Source organism: Ptychodera flava, chromosome 10, assembly GCF_041260155.1.
Source record: "Ptychodera flava strain L36383 chromosome 10, AS_Pfla_20210202, whole genome shotgun sequence".
Classification (NCBI taxonomy): Eukaryota; Metazoa; Hemichordata; class Enteropneusta; family Ptychoderidae; genus Ptychodera; species Ptychodera flava.
The window spans coordinates 17,701,627-17,729,613 of NC_091937.1; the positions used below are offsets into that span (position 1 = coordinate 17,701,627).

General features: G+C 36.4%; 2 protein-coding genes across 6 annotated transcripts in view; both read right to left on the reverse strand.

Moving 5' to 3' along the window:
* Positions 1–27,987, reverse strand: part of LOC139142158 (biotin--protein ligase-like) — a 635,662-nt gene that overhangs the window by 19,872 nt on the left and 587,803 nt on the right. Inside the window, exons 2-4 of one of the 4 annotated variants that reach the window (XM_070712006.1) lie at positions 17,994–18,046; positions 16,979–17,180; positions 1,087–1,408 (exon numbers count right to left, since the gene is read on the reverse strand). In XM_070712006.1, the coding sequence (XP_070568107.1) occupies positions 1,087–1,408; positions 16,979–17,180; positions 17,994–18,046 (577 nt within the window). Of the gene's footprint in view, positions 1–1,086; positions 1,409–16,978; positions 17,415–17,757; positions 18,058–27,987 lie in introns of those variants that run through there. The other 3 variants (XM_070712004.1, XM_070712005.1, XM_070712002.1) reach the window with 3 other exon arrangements.
* LOC139142139 (uncharacterized) lies at positions 20,283–27,889 on the reverse strand. Of its 2 annotated transcripts, none has more exons than XM_070711981.1 (5): positions 27,701–27,889; positions 26,527–26,676; positions 25,464–26,024; positions 23,742–24,168; positions 20,283–23,417 (listed from the first exon to the last, which is right to left on the reverse strand). In XM_070711981.1, exons 1-5 carry the CDS (start codon positions 27,764–27,766, stop codon positions 23,296–23,298), a joined length of 1,326 nt encoding a protein of 441 aa, XP_070568082.1. In that variant the 5' UTR covers positions 27,767–27,889; the 3' UTR covers positions 20,283–23,295. The 2 variants fall into 2 exon arrangements, with proteins under 2 accessions (XP_070568082.1, XP_070568083.1); XM_070711982.1 differs by lacking the exon at positions 27,701–27,889 and adding an exon at positions 27,111–27,248.

Genomic DNA, 27,987 nt, shown 5'->3' on the forward strand with positions numbered 1-27,987 from the left:
GCTGGCTGGTAGGTTTTCAAAATTCTAAGGACAGCAAACAAAGAATTTTCTCAAAGTGGCCTTATGATGTATGGCACCGATACAGTCGCACAAGTGACCTAGTGACAGAGATTTGAATGTTGGTGTCACAATCACTCTTATTTCTTTTTTATGATAGTGACCTCTAGCCTACTAACGACAACCCCTTTACAAATTGCTGTTTGTAATAACAGAGTATTGACCGGTCAAACTTCTGAACTGAGTAACTACAGCAAACTCTCAGCCATTTGCATATAACCTCTGTGTGACCTCAACAACAACAATTTGTTGGGGTTTTTTTCACTAACCAAATTCTCTCTGGTAACTGAGAAATTTTTGTTCTGTTGTGATTCAAAGTTGTCCTACAATGTGAATTATAAGTTGATTATTGCATAGTTTGAAATAAATTGGAAAGCTTGGCCAATAAACATGTTATGATGAATGTAGAATGCACTTCAAGGATACATATTCGGACTCTCAAATTTTTTCAATTCTTTTCTGATCTACTACTTGTGGGCGCTCATTTTAAAGCTCTTGGAGTAGAAAAATTTTCATCATCTTTATTTTTGAAAATCAAAATTTTAATGTTTTTCCATAGTTAATACAGGGATGGCGGCCATTTTGAATTTCAAATATCGGCAGATGTTAGGTAATTTGTCTCTCTTGTTCTGAAATTTGCACGGGGACCCCTGAATTTTTTGTCCTGATTTGTTCAGCGTTTGGTTGAAAATTTTGAGGACAGTTTGAGCAAAAGTCTTTCACTTTCGTAGCGACCTACCTTGGGGTCATGAAGAGGGCATGCATATGGTAATTGTTTTGCAATTGGGTGGAGTATTTCAGAACTTTACATCAATTCCTGTAACTCAGATGTTATATATTGGTAAGATGATTTCCTTTCCATGGGTGATCTTGACAATGCTGGTATTGGTATTTTTTCCAAAACTGGGAAAAGACATGTTCAATGGTTACAGAACCAGCCTTGGCAGAGTGTGGTTTTCTTAATGTTGAAAAGACTTGGCAACAGCTGGCTGTAATACACTTTATCCTGACAAATTAGCAAAAACTTACACAGCATCTGTTCAACTTGCAGGCCATCATCCAATTGCAGCAGTCCGTCGAGAAACGCAAGTCCGATTGTACTGAAGTCTTCAATCCTTGACCTCACCAGCAAGCCAAATGGCTGACCTGCTTTCCAGGCAATCGGGACGGACAACTCGGAAAGCTTCACCGATTTCTCATCAGGAATGTCCAGTGAGGGACGTCTTCCGTGCTTGCCTTTTCTTGGCAGGTGAGCTTCAATCAGGATGAGGGTGTGGTTTTTATTTGGATCGTCCAATGGGATTTCACTTCCGATAAATGACGTCCAATCCTCATTCAGATTGACTGCTTGCTGTAGAGATAAGCAAAGCAGAAAAAAAATCGTTAGAATTTACTCAGAGGTAATGTTGGAAGTTTGTGTGACTGATCAAATCTTATTTATGTCTGGCAGACAGCTATTTATCAAAAATATTGCTGTCAATTTTATCCCAAACAAGTGTGCCAAGAGCTACCATAGAGAGTTCACAACTCTCAAAGTAATTGTATCTATATACTTCAGGCTAGAGAAAAAATTATCATTCCTCCAATTTTAATAACAAAGCTACAGAGGTAATTTTTTTACAAACCGGCAAAATCTCCCACTAGTTACATTGTTACTGATAACTTCGAGTCTAGATTTCACAAACTGTTCACAATAATAGAGGCATTACATATACAGACATTGTTGACAGAACTCCTAGAAGAAACAAAAACCTGCAAAAATGCCCTAAAGGTAAAACAATTGCAGTATTGTCTTTTTTAATGTCCTAAAGGTGGGGTCTAACATTTTCACTTTTTCACTTTATCTTGCAAGGAAGTATATATTTGCTGCAATTTAAAAAACAATTTTTCCAAATTGGCTTACCAAAGAACAATTGATTTATTCTTCCTGGCCTTACAAACATTCAGTTCCTCATTATGACAATTTGACTTATAACCTTTGTCTTATAACCTTGTTGTTCACCATGTATGGGTTGTATCTCTAACTAGTCTGTATGAAGCTGTCAACCAAACAAGGTTTTTGTGCTATGGTCTCTGGCTTTAAACTGTGGCAGAAATTCTAAATACAAAGACTGGAAACAGTACAATGGGAACTTGAAAGGTGAATTTCCTGTCGTCCACATCTTTTCAAAGGCAACACAAGTAAATTAATTCTCACTAGCTCCATTATTCCCTTATTCTCAATGATATAGATTTTAAGGACTGTCTTTTCATCAAAACTGAGCATTTCTTGAAAATAACTGATCTCTGAATCACTTAAACAGGAGAAGATGAACAGAATGCAGTATTTTACAAGAAGCAGTGAATGACATTCTATTTTACAAAAGCTCAGAACTGCAATCAACGGCAGAAATAGATTTCAAAGACATTTCTAAAAATACCATCATGGCTTGTACATCAAGCTTCACGCTGGTTTGTTGCTCTGATGCAAATCCCAGCGAGGAAATAAATTTGACATTTTGTTTCCTCTGCTGTGATCCCTGAGGGCTTCACTTTTGTATCATGGAACAAAAACAAATCTGTAGCAACATGAAGCTGAATTATCTAACTCTGGAAATCTCACCCACGGGGTCTCGTGATCACACTGCGTAGAATATTCCATTCTATCAAAGGGTAGATGATTCTCTTACAAAGGAGGGTGAGAGGAAGATTTATGGTGCCTCTACACTGGAAATTACCTGATCCTGTTGATCTAGGGATTTACCATCAGCAAGCTGATAAGTGTGAAAACACTATCAAAAAATACCAGTAACAAGCAAATTCATTCACAATAATGAGGATAATCGTTCCTCAGCATGCAAATGGTCAGTTTTTTCTAACTGATGCCCTTTACAATAAAAGTACGCACATCACTTTGTACTGTTACCATAGAAACATGCCAAACAAGGGATATAGGATTCACATTGCCATGGCAATACTTCATCAACAAAATAACTCAATACTGTTACTATGCGATGAATTCAACTTGCTAGATCTACTAACCAAAACACTCCTGTGATGAACACAAATCATTAACCAAAATTATGACTCCAAATCATTCATTGAGATTGTAATTTTTCCCAATGGATATTGGCGGCAGCAAAATGCACAGAAAGTGTTTTCTTCAAATACCACTCAAATTCACACAATATTCCTCATAATTGTTTATTCTACAGTTAAAAAGCCACTTTCTGTATTTTCATTCAGCATATTGATTAATGGATCGAAAGTAAACTATTTCTGTTCTGAAAGTAAATTGACTGTCAGTAAGGCAGTTTTCAGAAATCAAATGTGATTCCAAGGTCATACAGCCCTTCATTTTCCATATTAAGGTAGTATGCACCTCAAAAGTAAAAGACACAAACTTTTGTGCTCAAACTTTCCTTACGGAATCTTTCAACCATTCTCTTTCAAAATCAAGAATAAACTCAGGCATCACCGTGCAAATTTTGGTACTACAGAAACAAATAACCCAAGATTTACTGATATTTGAAAATATTTCAAAATGGCCGCCATCTCTGTGTCAACTCTATGGAGAAAGATAAAATTTTCGAATTTTGAAAAAACTAAGCCAGTGAAGTTTTCTTACATCAAGAGCTTTAAAATGAACCCAAACAAGCAGTATATCAGAAAAGAATTGTAAGAGTTTGAGAGTTGAATATCTGTCACCGAGGCACATTCTGCCTTAAGGTGGTTGGAAAGGCTATTTTTGCATGAATTCTTTTCTCAGAGTTAATGTCAAGTTTCAAGTGTTAGAATCAAGATATTTAGTTCAAATTTTCAGGATAACTCCCTTAGTTAATATTTTCTCCAAAGTATATAAAAATTGTATATTTTCAGCCATGATTTTGAAATATGACACCAGTAAATATTAAAATTTAATTTTTCATATTTTTTTTACATATTTGAATTTAATAATAATTGGATAGTATTAATATTACCAAATTAGTTATAAATATGTTGACACTATTTATTGTAAGATTTGTACGGCAGGATTTGTAAATAAAATTTGTTTTATGATTTTACATGGGTTTATATATCAAAAAATTATTAAAAATTCTTTCAAATTTCAAAATGTGATTTTTCAAAAAGTACTTCTAATACAGGAAAATTGTGCCGTACAAATCTTATCTGTAACCTTGTTAATAGGCTGTAAAAATTCCATGTCCATATCTCATTTCAAAGTTGGATTAAATTGGTATACAATTATGTAGGAAAACTGTTATTCTGTCAAAAATGTTGAAAACAAGCCATATTTGCACCCCTCTTTTGAAGTCATAGAGCAGTTTTTTTGGTTAATCTCACTTTTGACACCTCTTTGACACTCAAAGAATCAAAAAATGCATTTACAATAGCAGTCACTCACTCTGAATGCCAGCACCGCCTTGTCAAACTTTCCTGAAAAACAGCAAATAATGACTTTCCCTTTTCAAACATTTTATTAAAAGCTAGGGGACCTCTACCATAGTTAATACACTAAGGACTCCCCAACTTCTTCTTATTTGGTCAGTTTTTCAGAAGTTTTAACAGGCTATAACTCTGCAATGCCTTTGTGCCCAAATGTCTAGTTTTTTTTATTCCACAGAGAATGTTGACTCCTTTTATATTTTAATAGTTTCGTTGAAATTTATAACTGACGCTCTAGCCTTTCCAACCACCTTAATAAAGCATTATTCATACTTTGCCACTTTAGCAATCATACACTTATGCACTAGAATCTCACATGCATCAAAAACACTAATTTCAACCCATTCACCTCAATTTTCCCTGACAAAGGTGAAACTTTGCAGCAAAATACGATAGGTCTTTACCAGATGACATCATTGTTCTCTAATTAATATGCAAAAGATAAATATTTACACAATAATGTACCTTCTCCAGGACCATAATGGACGAAAATAAACTTTGTACAACATAATGTACGAGGCGAAGTTTGGCACATTAAAGCCCCACTAGCTGTAACTCTTGAATTTGTTGATTTGAATATCTTCCTATTCTTGATAATTAGTACATTCTCACAAACTTATTTTAGTTTGAAAGTCAAATCATAAAAATACTGCTATAAGATACAGCTAGTGGGGCTTTAATGAGTGTAAAGTTTGCTTGAGTCCTTCATGAGCTGGAAGGGGTAAATTACTGCTATTTTTTATAGTTCTGCCAATGCAAGGGACTTTGTAAATGTAGTTAAACATATCAATGCTGGATATATTATACAGATATATTATCAATAATAATTAGGTGATGAGGTCGCAAAATTCACTGGTATTGACAAGGCTGTGATATAATTGTCCGTATATTTTGATTACATTTTTAGAGTTTAAGTGTTCAAGAACAGTGTAGTATGACTTAATACGCAACTGGGAATGTTACAATGAACACTGACGGACATATTTAAGACTCGGACTACAAGCTGCAACAACAGCCACGCATGCAAGAGTGAAAAATTTTGTCTGCATTTCAAAAGGAAAGAGACAAGCAAGTGTGTTCATGTGAAAAATGGGGTGGTAATAATAGGCAAAAAAGATTTACGTATTTTATGCTGATACAAATGTCACACTTTTTTGCAATTTCAAAAATCAGGATAGTTGAAACTGAAGGTCACTTTGTTGCTGTAGCATTCAATGACATGGGTTTTGAAGAACATCTGCCCGGCTTGGAAAAATAGATAGCTGTCGTTTTGAATTTCTAGAATGACGTGCGGACATATCTGAGTTCATCTAATCCAGTTTATTGACTTGTACAAGAATGGAATCAGCTGGAAGCAGACAGCTATCAAATCTCAACAGATATCCAGTAGATTTGAAAGAATACAGCTACTAGCGTTGAATTTCTCATATCCTTCTTCCTTCTGAACGAATGAAAACAATAAAAGCTACATAAACTACCATCTCAAACAACACATCAAAAGTGAGCATTTAGCTGAGGTTAGACTACAGGGTAGATATACAATTCTTCGGATTTTAGCAAAAAGTAATTCTATACTAAAATTCTGACGAGTGAAAAACAACAATTTGCTCTGTATTATGTAAGCCTACTTTTTTGGTTTTTGGTTTTGAAAAATAACTGAGAATTTATTTCGAAGTTACAGATAAATTATGTTTCATAGCATAATTAGGGGAACTTGATGATAGACAAAAGTTTGAAAGATGAATTAATTTTTTTCAAAATGCTCTGTGATAAATATTTAGCTTTGAAATCAGTAATGCCAAAGCTACAGTACAGACAATGTAGATGATCCGTTTGCTTTTTTTGTTTTTCCATGACCTGCCGTGTACTTTCACACTGCATTCCTGGTGGGGATAACATCCTTGGAGATCAGAGATGTGACATGTTGCCTCTGGCAAGCAGATTCCATCTAACTCCATACACATTCACAATATCAGATAGCGCTGATTCACGTCCAGTTAGTGTTGACCTTATCATAACCACTGCAGCCTTAAGGTAGAATGCGCAGCGGAGACACACATTCTGACTCCTAACCCTTTGAGTACAAAAGTCATTTTTTCTTGCCTCTATAAAAAATATAAGCCTGTCAATTTTTTTCAGATTTTTCTCAAGATTTTGATTAAAACCAGTAGCCAATGAAAAGTTTTGGCCGTCTGGTCGAAAATTGCAGCACTCAAAGTGTTAAACTTTTACAATACTTTTTTGGTCTACGACTTGAGGGGCCTTGTTTTGAAGCTCATGGACCAACTCAAGTATTTACCAGCTTACTTTTGTGAAATCGAAAATTTAATTTTCCCCGTAGAGTTAGCATAGGGATGGATGGCCCGTCTAGATATCATATATTGGTAAATTTTTAGGTAATTTGTTTCAACAGTACCAAACTTTGCTCGGTGAACCCAATATTTATGTTTGATTTTAAAAAAGAATGGTTGAAAGTTTCCCCAAGGAAAGTTTGAGAAAGTTTAGGATTTTCAAATCTGAGACACGTCCCACCTCAAGAGCATGAAATCACACCAACAACCAGGTGGTTGATCTCTAAATGTGCATCATGAGAAGTTTATCTTATTTACAACAGAGACAGCAATGCTCTGATAACCTACAAGTCAGCATGTTACATGTAACCGATCAAACCACTTGATATAGAGACAACACAAAAATTTCACCCTTCACCCCCACTTTCCGGTGAATGGCTTCACCCACCCCACTGAAAACAATGGGTATGTACTAAAATCTGGAATTGTAATGGTTAGAATGCAAAAATATTATAGAAACTATGATGTCACACTTACAAATTTAACATTTTTACTCAGCAGAAATTTACTTTAAAAATTTTATTACATGACAGCTGTGGTACCCGGAGAAGGGGCATATCAGATATATATTTATTGAGGTCTTCATTTTGAGATGTGAGGCACAAAACCCGGAGACTTATACACGTCCAAGATATACACTATCGTTGACCTACAATAATTAACAATGTTTTGGGAATTAGGTAAATTAAACATTGATGTACTTGTATCAAAACATTGTCCTGAACACTATAAGAGCCTTGTTATCAGCTAGCAGACAGCTGTAATTTCAGTTGAGAAAATTTTTTTTGAAGTCTTAGCTTTTGGCTTTGACCACATTGCCTCCCCACCTTTCTCATTCACGAATAGTCTACCATTCTCTGAAAGAGAGACTATACCATCATGATGTTGGGGGGTGGGGGATGATGGTGGGGGTATGGGTGGCGTGCGTCAAAAGATATTGATTCTAAATTGGTACTGTAATTTTCAACACCAGGATAATGTCCTCAAAGTTATTTATTTCAAGATATGGTGCAGCAACTGTACTGGCTTGATGCCTTGATATAAACATGAATGTTTGCTATCCGACAAACTCCCATACACCGCAATCAGAAGACAGCAAAGACAACACTCTTGCCTGCTTTCATCAGCAATGGCCTAGAAAACAAATTGAGCTCTAGTATTACACAACATCATCAGAAAAAAAAACTGTGACGTCTCATTGCTTGTACAACATACCAAACGTAGCCTTTCACTAGAAATATTTCACACTGCGACTTTTACACTCTTTTTGCTGCACGCAATGGACTTTCCATAATGAGTTGACTTCTATTTATAACTAAACGGTTGTGGGTTTTCTAAGCTGTCTGGAGAAACAAAATTACTGATTGAAATTCCAACAGAAAGATGAGCCCACTGCCTGCATTAGCTTCTGCAGTATTGAGCAATTATATTTAGCAAACAAGTTCTGATTTGTATCAACTTTGACAATTCTGTGGTTGCAAAGTTGTAAAATTAATCCATTAAGCAGTTTTCAAAAGCAATTACCATGCTACGCTTCACTAGACCACACACAATAGATGATAACTGCGCCATTACACTTATAACAGTAAATTAAAAATATTTTTATAACTTGCAAAAATTTTAAGCCCACCATTCCTTAAAGGGACAAAGTCCACCTTTTTTTAAGTTTTTTTTTCTTGAATTTTGTTTGATATTATGAAATGTAGTTTGACTTCTTCAAATACAGAAATACTGATCAACTGTGCACAACCTCAACACTGCTTGCAGCCACAGAAGATTTAATATTCAATCTGTGCCAAAAAATCCAATTCTGTGCACAACTCTCACCATGTATGGCTGTATTAGCACTGCCTCATGATATAGATAAGGAAAGCAGCTTTCCCTAACACTGTAACAATGTGTATTTCTCATTGGAAAGCAAGTGGGAATCATTGGACAGGAATTTGTGAAAACTCCATTGTGTCCAGTGGTCATTGGTGAAATCATCTACAATCAGCAACACGGTAATTTTTACACTCTCTTGATAACACAAAAAATAAAAAAAAAGCAACTTTGTCCTTTTAAGGAAAAACCCATTTCAGCAAAGTGAAATTAATTACTAGTAATTTACAAATGAATGTCTAATAATGCTAAAAATGGACAGATAATCTGTCTGACACATACGCTTTATACTTACATTAGCATTACAGAGGTTAAGCTAATTTCAAGAATTATTTTTGAACATTCAGCTGGTAAGTATCCATGTTGGTGCAATATTACTGTAAAAATAGCTACATCTCTCAAAAATACAAACTGTATATATTCTGACTCTAGACTCTAGAGCTAGAATGAATAAGTTCATAAGGTCAAAGGTGATTACGCATATCGGTAATGTGTATCCATAATTGGTACACCTTTAGTCTTGCTATCAATGGTTGCTAGAAAAAGTCTATAAGTTTACTGAAGACTTGGCCAAACAAGAGCTCACCAAATGTGTTATTTTACGAGCAGGGTCTAAGAAAGAATGCGCCTCCAAGACATATATTTGGATTCTCAAAATTTTACAATACTTTTTTGGTCGACCACTTATGGGGGCACGAATTTAAGCTCATGGAGCAAAAGTTTTGTGAAAATCAGACTATTCATTTTTTTCCTCCATAGAGATAACACAGGGACGTCAGCCATTTTGAATTTAAAATGTTGATAAATATTGGGTAAATTGATAATTGTGCCAATTTCGCATGGTGACCCCTGATATTTATTCTTGATTTTGAAAGTGAATGGTTCAAAGTTTCCCCTGACAAAAATTTCCTTATGAAAAGTTTGAGCATAAGTTTAGTAAGTCTCTTACTTTCGAGGCACATACTACCGGTACCTCGACTCGGTAGATTGTGTCTAGAAAAAAATGGACAAACTACAAAAAGTTGCCAACATATGACAATATAAGAAATAACCATTTTCAAACTTTGTCAAAATAAAACTCCCCATCTCACTGTCAGTTTTGAGCAATGTGTCAATAAATGACCATGGTATAATGAATGTCACATGATTTAAGTTGAAAGACATATTTCAGCACATGGCTCAGAGAACAGCTTACTAGTATTTTACAATGACTGATTATTGGTGGCCGACTATGTTATCCCCACAAACCTGCCATCAAATATTACTTACCTTATTCCAGCACTTCTACAAATTTCAACTTATCTGCTTTATAAACAGTTTTGCATCATCTATTTTACAAATGAGATTGTTTGGTCAACTGTGGATATAATGCATGCATTTTCAAAAGCAACAATACAAATGCCCTGCTTGACCAATGGTGTAGTTTATAACTGCCACACGATTCAAAGAAAATGTTTCAGGGGTTATGACCTTTCAACCTTTGACCTGTGTCTCACCTAGCCTGACCTGTTATATCCGGGCTTGACTGGAATTCAACATGAAGGAGAACTATCCATCATGTGTTTTCAGGCATGACTCTCCGTAAATTAATTACCACGGTTTTTGCGAGGTGTAGTGAATATCGACAACAAAGTCAAATATGTCGTGTCCAGAGATTTTGTACAAGAAATTCCTGACAGCAGAAGTCAGTTTGCCCAATTAATCATATGTACATGTTACATGTAGTATCGATGGAGTTCACCTCCGGCATGTCAGGTTGTGAATGACAGCTTTCTGCCACTAGTAATGGCTAATTCCGCGGAATCATTTTATGCCAAATACTTTGATGATATTTCCAATGCAACAGTGTTATAAGACCAAGCGAATTTCCGGAAAATATTTTCCCAGTCAGATGTCTTACTCTACGTATCCCAATGCATACTGTAAAGATCTGTAACCGTCAGCTGTCTGTGATGTGAAACACTTAATGAGTGCAGAGAGGACGTGATTCAGGGAGGTAGCTATAATTTTGAATGAAATCTCTGCCTAGGGGATGGAAAATATTTCTGAAAATGACACGTTTCCATTTGGGTGTAACAGAGATCGTTCTAAATGATGTCATAGTCTGAACAAAGATCACATTCTGATAAATTGGACTCAGTCCTACACTACACTGTGACTGACTAGCTAGATGGCAAATTTTCCAAATGTGTGCATAGTTGGTTTGCCTTGGCGATTCTCTTCTTCACCTTTGACCCAATTTGCTGACAGACAACTGCAGAACCTCCGCTTTACTCTTTTGATATAGCAACACATTAAAGATGATTTAGAAATGAAAAATAAGATGATGGATGCTAATGTATCTATTGTTGCACTTTTCCGAGTGGTGAAAAAATGAAGTTTAAATTTATGATCCAAGCCTACTGTTACAGTGATATGAAGGTGAAAATGAAGCATATTACACAATTTTCAACGAGTACAAAATCACCAAACACACAATGCCCACCATATACACAATTGTTGAGGTACAGAAATGTTGCATCACCACTTTATGTTGAAAATTCTGTTGCATCACCACTTTATGTTGAAAATTCTGTTGCATCACCACTTTTGATTAAAAATTTTGCTGCATCACCACTTTCAGTTGAAAACTATGTTGCATCATCACTTTTTGTTGAAATTTTTTTTTTTGCATCATCACTTTGAGTTGAAAATCTTGTTGCATCATCACTTTTTGTTGAAACAGTCACCACTTCATGCTTATTGTCGGAACATAACTAAATGAGTGCTTTCCATTCCTTCCTGACAGCTGATCAAAACTCATAGCTGTGAAGCAAGGGGCTGGCACACACAGCCAGGCAATATTTCAAATATTTCATAAAACCAAGGAGTTGTTTATTACAGAACATATTAATATATCATACATAGGCTTATTAACCCTAAGCCTTCCGCCAATAAATCTCAGTTTAAAATGAACTGAACTCACGTTTCTTGAAGCAATACACTGCATATGTTTGCCTAAAATAATGCAAAGAAAACTGGCGTTTCCTTCCAGATTACTGTATCAGCAGTTGTGGTCCTTTTGAAGCAAGGTTCATATTACATTCAGGAATATTATCAGAATTGTTAAATGCACATAAATTTAAAGACAATGTACTCAACTTTGAAACTATAAAACAGGTTGCTGGTACAGCAGATGATGTCATAGTTCAGTGTTTCTTTTTCAGCTGATGATAAACTAATAAAAGATTAGGATCTTGTCTTCATCACATTGCCTGTTTCTGAACTTTCAAAATCTAGCAGTTGCCTTTCAAAACCAGCCATTTTGATTCTTTGCATATGGATTACATTTAGAACTACTAAAACTCCCAGTTCCACTTCAGTCAGTTTAATGAAATTTTGCTTAAAGCTCAGTTGAAGAAATGAAATCCAAATGTCTAACAACATTTTGATTTTCAAACTTTCAAGGGAAAAAATGCTGTTTTCAAATTATTTCAGTTATTTTTGTTTCATGAGAGAAATTCTTTATGTTGTTCTGCTTACTGGAACATGTAGAATTATAAATCATCAGAGCTGTACTCACATCTTGCGTAAGCACATAACATGCACATATTCTAATGACAATATTTCTTGGAATGGACTATAAATTATGTCACTGAAACATTTATTTTTACATCAGCTGGAAGGGAGTAGATATTTGATGACTGATAATTTAGCATATTTCAAAATAAAATAACCAGACTTATGTCAAAAGATAGTGACTTTGCCTGTTTAATTAGGAAAACTTCACTTTAAAGCCTTTGCATTCATATGAAAACATTTGGTGCAAAAATGCTGATTCAGCATTTTTTCTTTCTTCCAGAAATTCAAGGCACTGTATTTATAAAACAGCATGATTAGTGCTCTATTTTAAAATAAGTTTTTATACAACTTACACAGGGATAATTGAAAATTCTACAATGCAAAGGAATGACATAGATTACTATCTTACTGATTGTACATCCTTAAGGCAAAATTTATTGTCTACTTCTAATGAAATTTTTCAGGAATGTCCAAAAATTTCCTTCAGCTAAATATTATAATATTGGTACATATTTGAAAAATTTCTGTTATTTCAAGACAGAAAATGGCCCATTAAATTCACACTTGAACATCAAAGGATACACAGATTTTAAAATCAATTTTTCTCTCATTATTTTAAACAGCGATTCACTCACATGTACTATTTATTCTGACAGCAGTACATTGACATACGCTGCCTATCACAAGAAAACGACCCAAAGGACAACTTATAAACGTTCCAAAATAGTATGGGTACATCAATACCAACCCATAGGTTTTGAATTCCTATGATCCAACTAAACTGGTAATAAGCAATGTCTTAAAATTTAATTTGTTGTTGTTGTTTTTTAATTATTCTTCTTCTCCTTTCCTGTCTTATATTTTATTAGTTTTGTAACTATTTTTTAATAATTATTGCTATTTTTACTATACTGTATCTAAAGACAATACAATAGTGTAATAATAAAGTTATATCATAAGTGATCAGTATACTGGTATAAGCTATGTTATATGTCTGTATTCCATTATGCAGTAGACAGTTGATCTACTGTGTAGAAGCCAGTCTACTCTTTCCCTTCAATCACTTTACCATCATTATACTTTAACAAACTTCTGAAAGGCTATAAAACCAGATACCCAAACACCCGAAGACATGGAAAAGCACCAAAAACAGATAACCCGTTGTCATAAGACACAATCCCTCCTATACTGAGATAGCAGCAGGCATAGCTTAGTTCAGCATGCTTGATAAAATACCACACAATCACTCAGAATAATTCTTGTCAACGATACGGGTTATGCATGATTCATAGAAACGTCCGTTCACCAGTATCGTGTGACATGGGTGGTGCCCTGTAATGTGAGCAGTGACTTTTGCCACAAAAACTCTCAAGTTCACAACATCTTCTAAAAGTGAGACCGCCATGCCGGAGTGACGAGAGATGGAGTGATAGACTGAAGGAGCCAGCGTCCGCACAGAGATAACCTCGCAGAGTGTTGCTTTACATGGCCTGTGCTATTCAGGTCTGTGGTGAGGACACTGCACCCTTGATCACATACCGAACACATACACTGCTCCAATGACAGATATCACCGCAGTGAAGCAATATCAACACTTAATTTTCACACCAGCAGGGAAAATTGCGACATCTACGAAGAAGACATAACTGCTATTTCAGTTTATATTTCATTGGCTGGTTCTTTGCTAGATCGCATAGATGTGAAATATTTCCTGTGTGATAGTAATAAGAATTTCAGGGGAGCTGTTTTTATATTCACATCTGTACTGTTGAAATTTTTAGGAATATTGTTGGTGCTTGGAAATCATAATATACAGACACTTTCAAAAATTATTTATCATTGCTTTCTTGTATAAAGTGTCAGGCTATAAGAAAAGCACTTGGCCCTATTTTATGAGTGGTTAGAATGCTTATCCTATGGGGCCATCCATAATATATAAATAGAAAGATACCCAAAGTATAATTTTATGTAATAAAGCTCTGGTCCCAGTATTGTATATGTGCAGTCTCGACAAGATGTTTCCATTTTGATTTTATATGTTGTTATAAAAGGTATTATATCCAGTATATTTACACTAGAAATACACAAACTTCACACTTATAAATTTATGTCAATGCATGCATCAGTAACAAAGCGATTTAAAGTATGGGAAACCAGTTTTGAAAAATTATGTTTCGTTACAAGTCGCTTCTACCGGTATATCCCTAGTGTATTCAAAACAAAAATCTTCTCTCAGTGATTCTGTAAGAATAAATATATGGATGTAAAACAAAAAGACAAAATTCTAAAACCACGACTTTACTCAGCAGTAAAGAGAGATAAAATTTCAGCAGTTAATACGGCATAACAGCTGTGTAAATTGGATGACAACCAAGGCACTCAAATTGGGCCGACTTATGAAATTACACTCTTGAACAAGGCCATCTTATGAAATTGCCCTTTTAAATTAGACCACCTTATGAAATTACCCTTCAAAGAAGGCCAATAGACTCCTGTTGGACCACTTAACTCACGCTTTATTCGTGTAAACAGACTGGTCGCTGGCTGCATTTCAGAGATGTCTTCAGAGTGATTTCATTGCATTACACCCACAGTAGATATGTCATATTCACATGGCTGATTTTGCAGTCAATAAAAACAAAAAAGCCATCAACATACTGATTTGTTGGTGTTCAAAAATCTGAATTAAGAAATATTGGATATAATGAAACATTGAAAATAGCAGAATTGTGAACAACACATTGAAACCCCCTTCCAATGTTTCGTGTACGTGGAAACAGTAAAACCAACAAAAATCATTTTTGTTGATTCATAAACCAAAACAAAATAACTTCATCTTTAACTTTTTCTGGGTCAAAGTCAAGATCATGTGTTAGATTTTATCTGATCCAATGATATATCTGCGCTCGTATTTGAGACCGTTGCTGCAGAAAGTTTTATTGGGCCATTAACCAGTTACACACACGACATTGTTTGCTTGACCTTTGAATCATCTTGGGGCCACGAGATGAGACTTGTTGCAACATTCTGTATGTTTTCCTTCGTTGTGTATCTTATTTCTATGGGGGTAAGATCTATAATTATGATCGGGTTTTCGGTCACAATTGCAGTGATTGAGATTGCTACAGGATCTGTACGTGTTGATAATCTTTGTACAAAAAGGGCTATGATTTCATTGTAATTGTAATTGTGGACATAAATCGCAGAACAGAGTGCTTTCACTTAAGGTAGAACGCACCTCGGGGACAGATATTCGGACTCTCAAACTTTTACAATTCTTTTCTGATATACCACTTGTGGGGGTTCATTTTAAAGCTCTTGGTATAAGTAATCTTTTTACTGGCTCAGATTTTCGAAATTCAAAAATTTTATTTTTCTCCATAGAGTTAACACAGGGATGGCTGCCATTTTGAATTTCAAATATCAGTAAATCTTGGGTAATTTGTTTCTCTAGTCAGCTAGTACCAAAATTTGCATGGTGACCCCTGATTTTTATTCTTGATTTTTAAAGAGAATAGTTGAAAGATTCCTTGAGCAAAAGTTTGTCTTTCACTTTCAAGGTCCCTGGTGTGTTCTACCTTATACTGAAAAGGCAATTTTTCTCACAAGCAGAACTATCCTGCATCTTGCATATTGACCAACACAATCCTGCATTTTCAATTTCCAACAAATAAATATTGTGAACATGTTTCACCAATACACTGCAATACCTCTATCTCTATCAGCTACGCTTTGCCCAAATTCTGCATATGCCATGGGTTTCATTACACTTCAACCTCTGACAAGCAGAACATTCCATAACGCCATGACACCTTACATTACCTCCAAAGTACTCTCTCACCAGCAGAAAAGATGCATACAATGAATTCCGAACAGTGTGGCACAACAGGCAAAAGATTATACAAGTGACTCAAATTATTGCTTCCAATCATAGACATCAACTGAGAGATTGAAGTTTTAGCTGGCCAGATGACATTTTCTATTTGCAGATTAGTTAAGCAGTGATGAAGTTTGTATTTCTGCTAAAGTATGCCTTTCCCATTTTCATAAAAGTTAAGAGAGGTGTAATGATGTGCTTGTGTTCAGAACTTTCTGAATTATAGTAAGTTAATGAAATACCTTCTTCCATCTCATTTAAATAATGTCAATTTTGTTCACTTTCTACTCCCAAAAGAATGTTAAAAACACTCAGTATTTAGCTTTAAATGTAGCGTCTATATGCCTAAAATGCACTGTTATTGTTTACATTTGAAATCTTGTCAACTATAACAATGCTACAGGCTGAGTTGACAAGCTGACTATTGTGTATATCAACATGCTTTGGGGAGTAGAACAAGAAATTATGGTTAACATTAAAAGCATAAATAGTAAAAGAAATCAGCAAAAGTTCACATTACTGACCCTTTATCTCCTTGGAATGGATATAGCCGAATAACCATATAAAGTTTAACATTTTTCTAGTTGCTTATTTTGGTCAAGGGATGCAACGACTAGTTTCCTCTTCCATGCAATCTGTACAGGATATTCCTAATGTGACATCAACTTATACCAGCACATGACATTTTACTGCGTGGCATTTGTTACAAGACCACTTGACCAAAACGTGTGGACTATGGCTTGTGCTATTTACATAAATTGGGGTGGAAATCAAGTGCCCGTGCTGTGTTCAGAAACTGCTTCAGGAGACTAGAATTTGAACTTACCATTGGAGTAACTGTGAGAAGCTGCTTGGATGGAAAATCATATTCCATTTCTTCTCGGATTGGTTCTTTACTTGGTTCACATAGTACTGAGTATTTGTTCTGGTTAAGTTTCTTCCGGGATTGAAGTGCTTTGGGTTTCCGAAACACCACGCTGCATCTCAAAGCGCGCTGTCTAACCAGATTGACGATATGCATCTTTTGGCTGTAATGTCGTCGGTACCACACCAGTGTCAAATAAGCATAGCAAATGGTAATGAACATAATGTTATTTTATTGGGCGTCATCTACGTATTTATACCATCCATGCAGACATGCTAACTCTTGTTATGAGTTTCGTGTTGTGGTTAGTTGCTATGGTACCACACAACTAGTCTCACTTGCCATGGCAACAGAGGTGCACACTGCCACTTCCTCACTGGGGAATTGTCGTCATTCAATCATCATTTGCAATAATTATGGGGGTGTGGGCCAGAGGTTCATGCTAATTGACAATACCACATACTCGGAAGTAGAAAGAAAACAAGGCAGATTGGCATTCAAAGTTGACTCAAAACCAGAGAACTCGAAAAGGAGGTCGGCCCGTTTGTGAAAATTACGTTCATCGAAGGCCAAGTTGATGTGATGTGCCTGGCTTCGCTTCGGCAGCAAGAGTGCGATAATTTGACTTTTTGTGCAACTTGCGAAAGAATTTCTACAGAACATCACAGTCACGCGGATTTGTTCTCCGATCCATGCTCTTGGGTTAATGGGGGAAAGAACACACAAAATGGGAGCCTCACCGATCGTTTCAAACGATCGACCATGGTCCGCAGGTCGGCCCGAGATCGAAAGTGACAACGATCGTGCTGAACTGGCCACAAGTTCTGGCGCGGTTTTCTACCGAGGATGAACGTTTAGTAGATTCCACACCTCAAACGTGAGTTGGTGAGACGCAGGCTATCTGTTACGATCAAACAAAAGGGTTTTTATCATGCACTCAACCAAAATGCAGTCTTCAAAGTATGCGGTACATTACAAATAGTCGCAGAAGGACGTGTCCTGTGGTGACGGCGTCTTCGAGGTCGCCATCTTCATCCATTGACCCCCTAACCTTACAAATATTCTCACAGCTAAAAATACAAACTGTCTTCACAGAGGGCGTGCTCAAAAACAAACAATGCCGCACTGCGCCGAGGAAACCGTAGCCATGAACTCTGACTGCTGCTTTCTTGCCCAAGTAGTGATATTGCTCTTTTCGGTGTAATTATTGGGGGAAAATATTTAAAAATATCTTCTTGATTAATAGATATTGCACGATTAATGCCAATATATTATGCTCATTGTGATTCGATTTGTGAGTTGTTTGCTCTACAGATTTTCAAGTTGATTGTGAACATTTAGTGCTATCGCAATTTTGAAGTACAAATATTTCTTCCTTTTTCTCCAAATACAGCATATGGTATAAATTATTTCTGTGATATACTTTCCTACAAAGGTAACAGAACACAAATATACCTTGATTTGCTAAAACAAATGCACTCAGATTTTTTTTTAAGTTTAGAAATTTTATTAAATGAAAACGAAAGACTTTGGACACAACTAAAAGTATAATAAGAAACAATTTGAGGCTGACATACTTGTAGGTGCATTTATGTAATACACACACACACACACACACACACATATATATATATCTCAAAGTATACAGATGTCCTTGTGGGAAATTACAATGCTTGATGCGGAAAGCAGAGCATTATAAATAATAACACAAATTTCTTCAAGTACAAAGTATTAATATCTGTTAATTAAGTTTCATGCATCCTGCAATCTTCAGACAGAAGTGAAAGAATTCTTAGCTCTACGCTCTCATTTATATGGTTGGGATGTACCATTCTATTTCTTGAAATAGAATGGTACATCCCAACCATATATATATATATATATATATATATATATATATATATATATATATATATATATATATATATATATATATATACATATATATATATATATATATAACATGAATATATATAACATGAATATATATAACATGAAATATATAACATGAAATATATATATATATATATATATATATATATATATATATATATTACATGAAATACTTGCAGTAGCAGATTAGGAAATCAAAGTTTAAAGAGCTACTACATGTATGTATATAAAATGACAAAACACAACTGCTGTAAAAAATACATACACATACACAAGACCTATTGGAAGTACTGAACAATTGTTTCACACAAATGATGGTGTCATGGCAGAAGTCACCATTATTTTTCAGTTCGTATATTCATGCATCACATATATAAAGAAAACTATTTTTGTCTGTTTCTTTGGATCCAAAGTAATCCTGTACACAAAATGCAGGTGATCAAAATACATGACCACCACATGCACACAGAAAGTCATTATGAAAAAGTCTTGCATACATTCTCTAATGATGCAATTTATTCAGCATGATTTGCCATGTTATTACTAGGACAGTCACCCCTGGACAATTACACCCCTGGCATGTCCCACCTACCAATGGGTGATAGGGTTCTGGGTACACACTCAGGGGGTGTGACCATCCTATTTATACTCTCAAAGCATGGGAATGCAGAATTCATTGGTCCCAGAAAACACAAGTGGTCCCAGACCCGACATCACTAGATATGCTCACTGTTGCTATGACACCAAGTATTATGATAGTATTGTCATGGATTAGACAGTACAGTAATATAGTAACTGTTTTACAGCAAAAACTGCTCTAGATTGTAATAGTACTTTGATTTTGTTTCATAAAAAAATTGACGTGAGAATACAAAAAAACTCAACTTATACTAAAACAGATTCCTTTAGTAGCAATGATAAAAATTATTTAAATTACCCATTAATTTCATGTCGTGTTCTACTGACATTTTTTTGGTAGGTGGTAGGGAGCACATAGAAGTCTTTTTGCCAATACCTATATGTTATCCACTGCATTTTTCAGACAGATTTGCCCGGGAACAAGACAGTCAGAAACCCTTCCATGAATACTTTAATAACTTTGTGGACAGACCACATCCTGTCATACACCAAACGTTTTCTTGAAGTTCATTGTCAAAATGCTTAAGAAATGAATAAATACTATAAGACTGACATCTAAGTTATATCAAGTGAAAAAAATCATCACAATATGTACAGGCATACTAAAGTCACGATCACAACAAATCTTATATCTAATAGTAAAACAGCATGGAAAATCTTGTATAAAAGTTTACGTCTCTCAAATAAATAACACAATCTGCTGGCTGCAGAGATATATTTCTTCTTTCATTTTAAAATCAACAACTTTATATATATAGCATTATATAGTCATTTTCATACAAAGACTCAACATATATGATTGACTCTGAATTGTCATCTCACTGACAGACAAAATCCTTTTATATCATCTTCAATCCTTGAATTTCACACGTGACTTTTTTGGAGCTGATGTGCAGCACCACCTATGAGGGTTTTGTCATAGGATTTCTCATTCATGCACCTGGTGTACACCTGCTTGCACCCCAGTTTAGCTATCAAATCGACCAATCAGAGAAAGGCTTGCAAGACCACTTCTTATCAACCTGTTATAAAATCTGAATCTAACAATCTAAAAAAGTACATGTAAAGAAAAAAAAATTGATGAGACATTTTTCTGGCACTAAAATGGGAATTAAAATGGCTGGTCCTGGATCAACCATATTGATGCAAACATTGAGAAGAACATTTTGAATAACAAAGTTGTTCACAACACTTCCTGCCTAGTTTTGCTGGCATTGTCATAGAGATTTTTATTAAATGCAAAAAAAAAAATTTCTTGTCAAAATTATCTTTGTGTTTTACATATAGTCTTGCTGAATTTTACTATAAACATGATTGTAGATTTGACCATGGACTGTGTAATTCAAACGGGACACAATCTCCCGAATGAATGAACACAACTACACAATACTAACACAGTAAAAACTCTCCCTGAACTTTAAAACATGTACTCAATAAACTCTCACAGCTAAAAGTCACTGAATTCCGAAATTTGTCTAAAAGTCTGATTTAAAGGTAATGTCAATGAAACTTACTGTGGCATTGGAAGAGAAATAGAAGATAAGAAATTGCACACAGGAACCTAGAGGCTTATATAGCCCAAACATCTTTGTAGCTGATAAAATTTGCATTAAAGGTATTTGAAATAGGTTTTGAATATGCATATTGAGCTGAATATTCAAGCAGATTTTAAATAATCATATCTGAATGAAAAACACACAATTTAAGTATTCTCATCAAAATAGCTTGTTTAACCACGTCATGAAAGTGCTAGTGTGGAATATTGATATTAATCACTTACTCTCTCTGCAAGCATTTTGCGACAGACTTCAGAATCATGGTTGATTATCAGTTATTAACTACTTCCTATTTTCAATAATTTAGTCAGAAATTTCGATGGTTCTCCTGACGTCAACGAGGAGATTACAAAAACAAATCACTTGCTGTGGCTTACTAAATGCCTTCTTTATAAGTCACACAGGACCAGTGTCATGATCTATCATGAAACTATTATTTGGTATAGCCTAATGTGGGCTTGTAAATGTTACTGGACAACTCAAGAGATATCTATGTTCTCCACAATGTTTTGCCACAGCAAGCGTATGACAGGCAAGCAGAAATTTTTGGCCAATATGTAGCTTGTCAGAAAATAATTACGCTATTGGTTATGGGATTCACACATTGGTTGAATAAATTCAGTTTTGTCTGATTGTCAAAACACAAAGAAATGGAGTGATCACTGACAAGTTTGCAAGACAGCTGCAGGCAGTACTGAAGAGGTTTCCACATGAATTTGCATTTTTTTTCAAAACCTGACTAACTACCTTTTACACGTTTCACTTCAAACCTAGACTGAACAATCAACTTCTAATATCTTAGAAAAATGGTTTACACTGATGACTGGTGACCAGTGGGTAATTCCTTTCACGCCTATTTTTCTAAACATTGACATCATGTGAGTTTTAACGGTGATTCGTGGTGAAGAGAGGGGTTCATACACCACAGTCCACTGACGATGAAAAACATAAACCTACAAAATTCAAACAACAAGCAGATGGCTAAAACAAGACAAGGACAGGACCAGGTGATTGCTTCATCAACTTTGTCTTGATGTTCACTAAGTGCTCTAACCAGGTTCACGTACCTTGGTTTTGTCAAATTTATAATTCATTTGTAAAGACGAACAGATGGTGTATATCCGAATATGGCGTCAATACTGAAAGGACTCATACTTGCTAGTTCCTGTTTTTCGCAGAACATATGGTTACATTTGATAGTCAGCTACTGTCAGGTAGTTTCAAGGGAAGAGTTGACAGCTTTGGTTCAAAATACTAACACTGTAAATCTTTTTGATAGTACGATGCATAAATCCCGTGATAAATTCAGTGAACACACACATTTCAACTTCAGAATGGTAGCTATAATGGAACTACTGTTAACAGCTTGGAATGGATACCACATGCCTTTTCACTTTGGTCAGAATCCACATTAATTTTTACAATGACATATAAAAGGGACATAAATATTTGTGGGAGAGTACTGATAAACAACATGCTCAAGGTGCTGAACTGACCTCCTAAGCTTGGATCATCACCTGAACACTGCTTACTGCAGTGAATATGGTGATAGCCGGTCATCAATAAAATTTGATATGAATCACCTTAAACTTTTGCTGCAATTTTTCAATGTTGACTTTTTCTGTATAAATACAGCAAAGAACTGTTTTCTGTGACTGTCACTCAAGCTGGTGAGGTCACATGATTTGAAATCCACGACTAGTTCACAGCAAATCTGCATGTAATCATGGTTACGAGTAACCATTATTCAATGGAAGATTACTTTTAACTTTTGTCGGTTCAATAACATACTCTACAGTAGACATTGCAATACCGTTTTTCTCCACGGCAATCAAATTTAGTACAGGGGGATTTCACATCTGCAAAAGCTTCCAGAGGTCAAAGGTCGTACCAAAATCTGCTTAAAATCATGGCATGCAGTACATAAACTGCATGATAATGGTGGCAGTGTTTGTGACTAAGTGTCTGCAGCTGTGACAGTCTGATACAGAATGGCTGTTTTCGCATCAAACCGGCAAACTGTTTTGGAAAGTCTTGACATGTAAAAACAATCAGTTTGTGGTTAAACTTTTCTCAAAATGGCAGTTTTTCAAACAACAATTCCGTGATTGTTTTTTTGTGTTCTCTTGAAAATAGCAGTCTGAGTACTTTTTTCTTTATCACTGTCAAAAAGTGATCGCTGGGATCAAGTTAATCGAAATAGTCCTCTGGTGGGGGTGCATTTTTCAGCATTATCTTTTGATGAGGAGAGGGCAGAATGTTTCCGATGCCGATCACAAAATGGTTCTTGTCCACAATGTAGACTTCTTGACCTGGAGAGGAGAGAAGAGACAAAATGGTGTCATTTTTTTATTCTCACTTTCCGCTTTATGTTTCAAAATTGGTTTGCTAGCAGGGCAATTAAGGACAGACTATGTAAAAACACAACCATGTACACATCTGAGTGTATTTTTACAAGACTGGTATCAACATTGACAATACAAAAACGATATTCAATGTACCATGCAACTAAATAACATTGACAAGAACTTCCTCCCCTAATCTTGATGAAAATAGACACTTCAGAGTCATTGGTACACCATTGGGATTCTTCCATTATTTTCACAATATAGGTAGAACTGATCATGTTTACTTACCAGACCTTATATTGGTATCCCTTTTCCCGATACCATCATCATAGTCGTCATCATCATCGTCGTCATCTTCATCTTCGTTGTCATTTTGTTCATTATCCTTGTCTTCCTCTGGTTTATCACCTCTGCCGGATTTGTCCGTCACTTTCCCATTTTGTGCTTCCTCGGATCCCTGGCCGACATTCCCTCCCTTCTCAGTCTTATGCTCCTGAGAGCTGGCATCGTCGGGGGCGCTGTTACTGCTGTCTGTCCCAGACGGCGAGAAGACGGCCGAGTCCACTCCCGGTGGTCTGATGTGCTCTGAGATTGGTTTGACCTCCTGCATCTCGGCAAAGTAGTTGACGCCTTTCTCAGTTCCTGAGACAAAGGTCTTACCTTCATAGTGTGACACTACGATGGTCTCACAACCTAGCCTTTCCAGGTACTGCATCTTGAATGCAAAGAAACAGATGAAGTGTTACCTTCAGTTTACATTTTCTTCTGTTGTGGGCTGAATCGGAAAAGTGAACAAAGAAAACCCAGTATCTTGTACTTCTATATACTGATGTACATTGTATGGTGAGAAAAAAGCCATGTTACTGCCAAGTAGATGCAATGCATCAGCTCTGGCCAGTGATAAAATACAAATCCCACACCTGTGTGGCAGAAAAAAAAAAAACTATACATGAGTTCATTTGCATATCCTTAGATACATGTGAATAGTCACGCAATTGAGTGCAAGTCTGGCTGCCGCTTATCCTGCCAAGTTCATGTGTCACCGTCAGGTCAAGTTGATTAACACTAGTGAGGCATCAACATGTCACATTTGTTAGCTTTCAACATCTTAAACATTTGAAGGACCCTGAAAACATACATCGGATAAATAATATTTTGAATTACTACATCTGCTATACCGGTAACATACCATGCCGAGTACATGCAGGTGAATATGTGTATGGTTTTGGCTCACTATGCTTTTTACTGACTCAGGGGCTTGGGAAATGATACTATTACTATCCTGGCAGGGTTAGGGTTACAGCAACAGCCTCCAATTCCTGGTTCTCGCATTTGTTCTCGTTGACATTAATTAACTAATACTTGCATGGTCTCAGACTTTTCCTTTTTTTAAAATTGTGTTCAGTAAATCAATTTGTTACGGAAATTAAGCTGATAAAACACCTGCTCCATGAACTACATTTTTGTGGAGAAGGCTCTTGCTTTCACCACAAACTTCAAAGATACCATAGATTCCTATGGTAAGATAGAACAGCCAAAGCAGCTTTAACCTGTTCACCCCCGATTCCCTGTGAACAGGTCCACAATCACCATTGATGACAATGGGTTTGGGCCAAACCATGGTGGTGAAAGGGTTAAATAAATGAAGGGCTGCAACCCGTTTATTTGGCAAAGTCTTGAGTGATTGGAAAGCTACAAAACAGGTGCACTATGATTATGCATCAAATGCTGAATTTCTTTCACATTTGCATGACATTCAACATCACCACTTTATGTGCAGAGGCATTGTTTATCAACAAGAAAGTCATACAGCTGCAGACGATATGACCCCTTCCTTCTAAGGTAGGATGCACTTTGGGGACATATATCAGACTCTCAAATTTTTATAAGGTTTTTCTCTCCAACCACTGGTGTGGGCTCATTATGAAGCTCTATCTTGGAGTACAAATCTTGGTATGGGATGGCAAGTGATCCTGACAAGATGCAGGTAATAATATGTTAAGAACTTACTGATTGCTGTATTGATCCCATAGTTCTCCTGATTTCAATTTCTTTCATTTGCCGTTCATGAAGCGTGATGCCTTCCCTTTCACTGGGCAGAGGGGGCGCTGTAAGCACTGCGGCTGCAGTAGAAGTTGTTGCACCGGGCTGTACTGGTAACTGGCCACTGAGAGCGCATGAACTCTGCTGCCCTCCCATGGGTTCAACTTTTGTGATTTTCAAGGGTTGTGGTTTGCCGGCCCCGCTGCTCACCGTTGCACCGGCAGAGCTCTGATCACCGGAGCCCACTGGCGCCTGAGACGCCTGCATCTCGGCAGCTATGGCCGACTGCATGCTGAACGGCTGTGGCTGCAGTGACATGCTGGCAATGGGATGCATGATGCTTGTTGGTTGTCTAGCTAGCGTGGTTGGTATTGACGGCTGCCTTGAAAAGCCGTAATGAGGTCCCTCCAACCTGGGTATCTTGTGCTCACTGCCTGATGCTGTACCATCCATGATGTACAGACCATTTGATCCTGAATAACGTGATGCCTCTATTCTCTTCTTCCTCCTAACATTTCCAATCCAATTCTTGAGAAATTGATGAAGACAATTTGTATGATTTACATCATAAATACAAGATGAAATTAATAAAAAATAATTGATGAAAAAAGGACAGGATCACGCCGCATTTACAATTTCCATGCCCAGCATAAAATGTGCAAGGATGTTTTTAATGAATTTGTACATTCCTATCACTGAAACTTACAGCAATAAATTAACAATTGATATTCACCACAGTTCTGGACATCTGTAACTTGTAAAACCGACTTAAATTGTAATGCCAGATTTACTCTAGAGCTTTATCTCAGTGTATTTCTTGATCTTCCATTTTTTCGTGTACGAACAGGTAATAAACTTTGCTTCTTTTAATGTTGTTTCAAATATTCTCAAGCATCAACATATTATTCTTCCAAACCAATGTCAGCAAATGTACTGAATGGAATGATCTGATAATTGCAATGGGTACAAACCATTACTTTCATCAAATTGTTTTATTGTCTCAGCGAGCTTACTTATTACACGTACTTACCCGGACAATGTCAAAGTCCACATCTGCTTCTCTCGCGCATGCCATAATCTTTTCATGATAAGCTTGGCTTTGCCCGGTCATTCCATGCATGTTAAAATGCTTCATTAACACTTCCTTCTGCTTTGGAGTGAACGAATATCTCTGTTGCACCTTTAAGAGAATTCAATGTCAGTGATATTCTGGCTTTGCTTCGGACATTGTAGTAGGAGTCGCATAGTAGCATTGCCGAGCTTTGGCATTGCTACGACTGGTCATGGACGTAAAAATCTGACCTTGATGTTTGTGTGATGATAGACTGTGACAAAGAGGTACAAGCTTTTTTTTTTATTTAGTCCATCATCCAACGGGCGCTAGCCCATTTACAGGATTAGGTACCCATAACCCACTACCCCAATGGAGCACTTAGGAGTAAAGTGCCTTGCTCAAGGGCACAACACCAAGCTAGAGTCTCGAATTCACCGTCCTCCAACAGTGAATCCGCTACTCTGGATCTACCGGGACTTGAACCGGGTCTCGAACTCACCATTCTCCGATAGCGAGTCCGTTACCCTAACCACTGGTCCACGGTAAAGCTTAAAACATACCTTGTTACAAACCATTAAGCACGGGTTTGTTGGGTGCATGTTCATTCCCATTTACTGTCTATTCTGGCGGCTGCTCATTCGAAATCTCAAAATCAGGAAAATCCGCGAATTTTCACATTTGACTATAGAGGGCGTTTGAGTGAAACACGATGAGTGCAGTGTGACAGTCCGTACTCAACTACCATATCATGCGACATATGCTGAGAACTTTACGGAGACCAGGAGAGGGAATTGACAAAATATAAGCCGCCGCTGATAATTTGAAAAGTGTACCCTGCAGCCTCCCCCACTGCATGAGACACACTTGTATATAGTAACGTATCTTTACAAAAGATGAACATTTGCCCAAAATTACAAAATATTCAGTTCTTTTGAAATATTAAACTTTCATCACTTTTCGTGAAAAGTAAACATTTCATTAGAGACTGGCGCGAATTTTATACTCTACACCCGTCGTGTTGAGAGAAATGTATGACCTCTGGTTCAATTAATTGACGGAGAAAACGAAATCAGCGATGAACAAGAGGTCGGGGCTTCCTGTGCTCAAACAAAAAACACGAACTGCAGTAAAATTATCACTTTCAACTCACCTTGCGCACAAAGCCAAATGGACTCTCCTCTAACCGAGATTGCCCGAAGTTGTCTTGGGTATCCATGCTTGGAGTTGATGAGTTAATCAACTTGATTTATTTGAAGCATTGACAAACAAACCTAAATCATGAAATCTCGGGATTAGACGAGACAAGACAAGATGGCGGACTGATTTTGATCTGATCTTATTCAAATCATGTCTATTACCCAATATCCTTTGCTGTTGGCTTATGAAACCTCCGGCAGGCTGATTATAATTTTGGTTAGACATGTCAGTTTTCGGCAC

Bases quoted from the DNA above. Each gene is read 5' to 3' on its own strand.
- LOC139142139 (XM_070711981.1), bottom strand. From the start codon at position 27,766: ATGGATACCCAAGACAACTTCGGGCAATCTCGGTTAGAGGAGAGTCCA. The intron at 26,677-27,700 runs GTGAGTTGAAAG...ATTCTCTTAAAG, and splicing joins CATTTGGCTTTGTGCGCAAG to GTGCAACAGAGATATTCGTT. The intron at 23,418-23,741 runs GTAAGTAAACAT...TCTCCTCTCCAG, and splicing joins GGATACCAATATAAGGTCTG to GTCAAGAAGTCTACATTGTG.